The sequence below is a fragment of the Dendrobates tinctorius genome, unplaced genomic scaffold (genome assembly GCF_039654945.1).
Source record: "Dendrobates tinctorius isolate UK_male_01 unplaced genomic scaffold, ASM3965494v1 ptg000145l, whole genome shotgun sequence".
In the NCBI taxonomy this organism is placed as follows: Eukaryota; Metazoa; Chordata; class Amphibia; order Anura; family Dendrobatidae; genus Dendrobates; species Dendrobates tinctorius.
The window spans coordinates 5,395,573-5,402,705 of record NW_027361812.1 but is presented as its reverse complement, the minus strand read 5'-3'; the positions used below and the strand labels follow the sequence as shown (position 1 = coordinate 5,402,705).

The window sequence follows — 7,133 nt, the reverse complement described above, 5'->3', positions numbered from 1 at the left end:
CCAGTTGCCATGAGCGACCACGTTGCTCGGGTATGAAAGGGGTGCCAGACCTTGGCTCAGCTTGGCCCTGTGTTGCCTCACACAGGGAGCTCTGCAGACCACTGCTCTCTCTCTGAGTAAGTCAGAACTGACACACCCAAACCCTTTCTGCAGGGTTTTTTTTTCCTTTCTCCAATCTGTAGCCATAGGGCACTTATAAGACCTGGGCTGGAGGAAACGGACCGGACCCCACTACCTTCCTGCAGTCCGTTTCAAAAATAAAAGCCCATACTGGGTTTTCCTGAATAAACTCCTTGGTCCAAATAACTTGACCAGGCTCAAACTCACTTTTATTCTGCCCTGTGAGTCACAGGCACACTGCTGCGACGACAGGGCACTCCAGCGGATCTAATACGCTTCTGAGCGCATTCTGGGGGACACATAGCAACCCTCACATATGACTCCGGTCGCTGCCTCACACCTTGAATATAGAATACAATAACTATGTTCCTCTCTATGTTCCACATACAATAGCAATGCTTATGTCTTCTTTGTGATTAAAATACAGTAGAACTTCCCCGACTGAGGCACCCATGTGACAGTATATGTGTCCCCAACCAAGGTACCCTATTATATCCTCATACAGGTGTAATTAAAACATCCCTATTTTGTCTCCCCAAAAGTAGTGATATTCCCCCTTGTGGCCCCATACATTAATAATGTCCCACTAAGTGGCCATATATATTAATAAAGTCCTCCTAAATGGCCCCATACTTTAACAACATCCCTCATGTGGCCCATTCCACAAGCAATGTCCTCCATGAGGCCACACATACAATTGATGTCTTCTTATGTGGCTTCCTTATAGTAATGTCTCCCATGTGTCCCCCATATAGAATTAATTATACCCAATTCTAACCCCATAACTTAATATTGCTTCCTTGTGTGGTCTCTTTATTGTAATAATGTCCTCCAATTCTGGCACCCATAACATAATAATGTGCTCTGTGCAGTCCCCATATAGTAATAATGTCTATCTATGTTGCCCTCATATAATAATAAAGTCCCCCAATTCGGGCCCCATAAGTTAAGCCCCCTATGTGGCCACCAAATATTGTTATACTGTAATGTCATAATGTCTCCCAATTCTATTCCCCATAAATGACGTCGCCCAATGTTGGTCCCCATAATTTAATAATGTTCCCCAATTGTGGTACCTATAAGTTCTGCTCCCCTATGTGGCCCCCATATGCTCATATTGTACTCCAATTCTGTGTCCTCCGTACATTAATATTGGCCCCTATGTGCCCCTCAGTCTGACCCCAACATTCACACACTTCTGTTTCTTAATTAGACATTTCAGACTGCTACATGCTGGTGTATAAGAAAATTAAATTGCAAATATGGCTCATTCTTTTAATGTAATTCTTATAATCCTTCTTAATAGCACAGCACTGCATAACAGTAGGGATGAATAGTAGGAATGGAGAAAGAAATGTCCATTGACCTTCACGATTGTGGAAATTACAATGGGCTTCCCATTTTCTTGGAAGATCTGTTTGACTCATTGTTATGATATAACACACTTGAAAGGTAAATTATCCATGGTATTTTGCAAAAAGTAAATTACCTGTTTCCTGAAATACACATCTTCTCTTGAACTTTAGCCAATATGTTTTTTTATCAATAGTTAACTCCTACGTGTTAATAACCAGGACTAAGTACTATGGTAGGTGGATCACATCAAGTTATTCCGAGGTCACACATTGGCATGGTGCTAGAACATGTCATGCATAGTAAATTTCCATTTTATGTGACTGGTAGCTGCGCCACACCTCTCATTTGACAACCTGGCATGGTTCCTGTTTTTAAAAGCGATATATAACTTCATCTCAAACATGTGCTTCATCATCCTGTAAACAGTAGCACACGGCTGAGCACCAGCAGGGATTTCTTTTGAGTCTCCTTGACTTTTATAGACTAATCATGCTTAAGGAGCTATGTTCCGGATTTCATTTTAAAGCCTTTATAGCTGAGTTGGTAGCCACCCTTGTGTTTGTTTTTGTTGGCTTGGGTTCAACGCTATCATGGTCTGAAGCTATTCCCACCGTCTTACAAATAGCCTTCACCTTTGGCTTGGGAATAGGTACAATGGTACAAGCTGTGGGTCACATTAGCGGAGCTCATATCAACCCTGCCGTAACTGTAGCGCTCCTCGTTGGGGCCCGAATATCTCTGGTCCAGACCTTCTTCTATGTGATCGCTCAGATGCTGGGAGCGGTCATAGGAGCTGCTTTACTTTTTGAGTTTGTGCCTTCGAACATCAGGGGAGGTTTTGGAGTAAACCAGGTAAGAAGATGATTAAAAAAAATGCTACTTGAATTTTGATTGATCTTTTAAAAACAGAACAGTTTTAGAAGCATAAAGATGCTGTGTATTTCCGAATTACAGAGCTGACTTTATCACATGATGCCAAAATGTGTTTTACACAAGACTACAAATGATCATACTGCATTAATTTATGATGAATAAGCTATGAGATGTGTAAAACAGTCAGCTCTGCTACATCTGTATGTCCCTGATTAACACTAACAATGCAAATTCCCAAGACAACATTTAGATGCTAAATTGCTAATTAAATGCAAATACGACCTGTCTATTGTGTTATTACATAAATACACGTGCAGTTAAAAAATCATAATTGCTTCTTCTTTGTAATTATGCTATTATATTACTATGTCTAATATGAAATAGCCGAGCAACAGTACAACATCCGGACAAGCAGTGGCTGTAGAAATCATACTTACGATGCAACTGGTCCTCTGCATCTTCGCTACAACGGACAGCCGAAGGACAGACAACATCGGCTCTCCAGCCATATCCATAGGACTGTCAGTGGTATTGGGACACTTACTTGGGGTAGGTTCTTTTAATATAATATATGTCTACAAATCTTGCATCTATTCAATGCATAACATATGGTATATAATCTAAAAAAGACTCCAAAAGTACATTCAGATGTCTGTGATAATCAGTCCAATGTCGAATTGCAATGCAGTCTCTCAGCACATCTCCTGACCTGAGTGTGACAGCTTCATAGAAATATATCAAGCTGTCACACTCAGGAAATGTGCGGCCAGTGCATGTATTGTGATCCGACATCGGACTGATTATCATGGACATCTGAAAGAGCCCTTATATTAACACTGGACAGGGAAAAGCCTTAAGCTCTGACTTTGGACACTTTTTTACTACAATATTGAGTCACTGAGTAAGTCTCTTTCCTGTAGAGTGTAAGTTTTTATGGTCAGCAGGGTCCGCTCTCTCCAGTAGAGTATAAGCTCTCATGGTCAATGGGGTTTTCTCTCACTCCTCTAACCATGTGTATTTTATGAACAATTACAAGATTTCCAGTATTGAGATTCACTCAGATTTATAGTATTTGCCACAAATCAAATTTTTGTTGAGAAGTCAGCAAATTTGAATTTCAAAAGATATGCTTATCTCTACTTGTTATCATTATTTATAATAGTGGAGTGGCAGCCACAGATGGAAAGAACTGAACTTCCAGGTTGTAATTGAAAAATAATGATGCAAAGCGCTTCCTAATATACCACTTTTTGGGGGATGTAATTCCAGATGGTAAAACCCTACTAGGTAACTTTTGGAAATCAACTTCAATGAAATGTGGGAGCAGCAACCCGCAGAAAGATTTGGAAAACAAGTCACATCCCTTACTACAGGCTTGTTCAATTTTACAAGTCACACTGACATTCCCAAATATAACCCAAACCCTAGCGGGCGGCACCTATAGTGTAGGTCATAGAAGGACTATTGGACACTTGGTGCAAGGACATTAAATAGAAGTGGGAGATAACATCTGGATCCGAGGTGCAAAGAAGGCAACATATGGAAATGGGGCACTAGTGGAGTACCTGTAGGAGAAGAACAATGGGTGGCTTGTGAAACAAGGGACATTTGGGCCAAAACAGATGACAAAAACTGGAGCATCCTTATGTACATATGTATTTGAGGAAACTTGCAAGCCCACAGTATATAACTTAGTACTGTATTTACTCCTAAATGTGCTTCTGGATGCCAGGGTTGCAAAGGAAAGATGTTGGTATAGTTTTATTTCTGGTAGGTGACCATGGGACCTTCAAGCCTTGTCAACGGTTTCCATAGGTCATCTCTTTTTCCGGGGGCATTTTGAAAGAGTTGGCAATTATGCAGTAAATACCTTATCAGTTTAGAGCACTTTTATTTATTTTTGCAATAACACTGGACAATTCAACAATTATTCTGTTCATCAATGTTACAATCTGTAGTGACACCGGTGGCGGATATACAATACTGTTGGTTGGTTCTAATGCAATTTCACAATTTTCAGAATAGTAGTTTACACTACAATGTCTATTTATATCAATGACCATTTGATTTCTTTCTAGATTTACTACACTGGCTGTTCCATGAATCCTGCACGGTCCTTTGGTCCAGCTTTAATTACAGGAAACTTTGAATACCATTGGGTGAGAAAATTTTAAAATATTTCCTTATATTCAGTTCATTTTGTACTAATTCTTATGAAACAAAAATGGAACATCTAGCAGAAAGTTTGCATGCTATATATGTCACTATTTTATCTCAAGTTCTGAGGATCCCAATATTTAAAGGAGACAATTCCAGATAATATGATATTCAAACTTGGTAGGATTATTAAGTTACATTATATGCAGCTTATTTTAGATAGGTATGAATATATGTAAGGTTGCCATTGTGAAACACTGATCATTCTCATATTAAAATACCTGGTCCAACTGCTTTAGGCTAACTGCTTCATAGGAATATGCAAGACAGTAATTTCAGGTCATGAGATCCAGAGGTCTTTGGTTATTGCAATCTGACAAATTCCAGGTTCCACAATTATATGAAATCGTCCTTATATATATATATATATATATATATATATAAAAAAAAAAAAAAAGTAGTATTTCTGAGTTTTGTAAAGCAGTCCTGGTTGGAAGACTTCTCTTGAAATTGTAGGCCTCACAAGGTGTGAGGTGCACACCACATTTTAGTGGAGTCATCAAACTATCACAGGGAAGTTAGTTTAATAACTACTGAAATATAATGTTTATTACATTTAAAATTAATCCATCTTAGAAAATAATTTTGATTAAAAAAAAATGTGTATATACACAAAACCAACCATGATATTATAGACTTGGTTAATTTACAAAGGGATGAGGTATTGAGTCCATATTGCCTTTGGACATTAAGTCAAGCCCTAGGCCGGGCCTATAAAAAAAAATTAAGAGTGATCTTGTAAAAAGGATGACTTCTGCCCTACCCCAACAGAAACCTTGCTCTATTGACCCTAATATTTTCTGTAGAGTCCTTTGTGGTTTAAAGTCTAACATATTTCCTCAAGAATTAACTGGATTTTTTTCTCCTCAAACCCATACAGATTTTCTGGGTGGGACCGATAACAGGAGCAATCTTCGCCTGCTTGATTTATGACTATCTTTTTGCCCCTCACCCAATAAGCTCTATTGAGAGGCTGGAAATCCTGCGTGGCAACATCTCACAAGAGTATGAAAAAGAAGAGAGACGGAAACAATCTGTAGGCCTCAATTCACTTTACAGCCAATCAATTAGCAGAGAGAAAATTTGAAAATCTTTCTTGTATTCTTTTATATATACTTTTATGTGGTTATTAAGATATGGTACTGTACAGAATGTTTCCAGATGTAATGAACAGTCAAATGGTCTGGTTATAAGTTATTTGCAAACTGGCCTTCCGAACCTGATCACTTCACTGCTATCAAATGCTAAACATGATTACACAGGCCGTCACATTTTCCTTTCTATATGCCTATTTGAGCCTGGTGCCTATCTTAGAGTGAACCTCAGATAGACATATATGGCTGAAAATTAAGTCCAGCAGAGCACACTATGACTTTGTCTGCATAATTTAGTCAAGAGCCTCAGCATCACAAGTGTCCAAATGCTTATTTCTAGGACCTTTGGTGTAAGTTCAGACGGAGCCATTGATCACAGGCTAAAATGCTACATGAAAATAGCGTTAGAGATTTCAGCCATTGTATTCATACCCAATAAACACCAATTCAAATAATGGCAATAGATTCATAGGACACATAATAATAAGACATCCACAAATAATCAATGTAGTCAAATGAAGGTATGTGATGTAGATTGCCACTCCAGATAAACATATAATGCAATCAGAGCATGGCAAAAATTGTAAATATATTTTATTAATTAGTTAACAACAGTAAGAAACATGCAAAACATACCAGAAGACAATTGGATGACAAGAAAACAGGTGCCCTGGTGACAAGTAGTAAGCACAGCACAACAGTTGTCGGCATATAAATCCACAACCTAACAGTCACAGATGCATCAAAGTACAAAGAACTAGCAGATAAGGTGTGCACTACAAATATCAGTAGCTGTCACAATGAACCTGTATTTTCACCCCTTCTCCACTAGGCTAGTTTAACATTACATGACCATCATAAGCATTACACCCTTACCCATGGTAGGAAGTAGACACAAGGTCACCAGGGGATAAAAACCATGATTGTAAGGGAACCATGTTATCATCAACGTATTAATTGATGTTTCACAGACTTCTGGATATATAGTTTAGGTACAAGTTGAGTTACCCATCTTCCTGTTGCATGGTATTCACATATGTAAAAATAATACTATATATGTAAATAAAAAGTTTTTGCTAAATTGTTTGCATCCCTACTAACTTGTAAGGCTGGGTTCACATATCCACGGCATACTGCCCATGATTGGATCGCAATACCAAGGCGAACCAGCCAGTCTACTGACCTGAACTAATTAGGAAAATATGGCACTTCTGGAATTCTGGTGGTGCACAAGTAGAATAACCAAATCCGCCAACTGTGATGTAGAAATACTTGGCATTCATACATTCATATAGGTGTGTTCAAGAACTTATTTATTGAATGAAGAAGTTCCAGAAAAATGAGAGGTTTCGGTCAATACCTGACCTTCATCAGTCATCTGGATAGAGGAGTTCTGTGTGGAAACGAGCTGTGTGAGGGTCTACAGTGTCCACTCTTATGGTAAGACTGTCTTAGCAGTGGACACTGCAGACT

General features: G+C 38.7%; 1 protein-coding gene across 1 annotated transcript; it reads left to right on the top strand.

The window, feature by feature from the left end:
• The first annotated feature begins 1,872 nt into the window (after positions 1 to 1,872).
• On the top strand, positions 1,873 to 6,713 carry LOC141049573 (aquaporin-5-like). The gene is made up of 4 exons (XM_073546137.1): positions 1,873 to 2,328; positions 2,734 to 2,898; positions 4,428 to 4,508; positions 5,447 to 6,713. Exons 1-4 carry the CDS (start codon positions 1,966 to 1,968, stop codon positions 5,651 to 5,653), a joined length of 816 nt encoding a protein of 271 aa, XP_073402238.1. The 5' UTR covers positions 1,873 to 1,965; the 3' UTR covers positions 5,654 to 6,713.
• The last annotated feature ends 420 nt before the right edge of the window (positions 6,714 to 7,133 follow it).

What these genes read in the sequence shown, in the direction of transcription:
- LOC141049573 (XM_073546137.1), top strand. Translation starts at nt 1,966, where the DNA reads ATGCTTAAGGAGCTATGTTCCGGATTTCATTTTAAAGCCTTTATAGCT. An exon ending in GAGGTTTTGGAGTAAACCAG is followed by an intron (nt 2,329 to 2,733) that starts GTAAGAAGATGA and finishes AATATGAAATAG; the next exon opens with CCGAGCAACAGTACAACATC. An exon ending in TATTGGGACACTTACTTGGG is followed by an intron (nt 2,899 to 4,427) that starts GTAGGTTCTTTT and finishes ATTTCTTTCTAG; the next exon opens with ATTTACTACACTGGCTGTTC.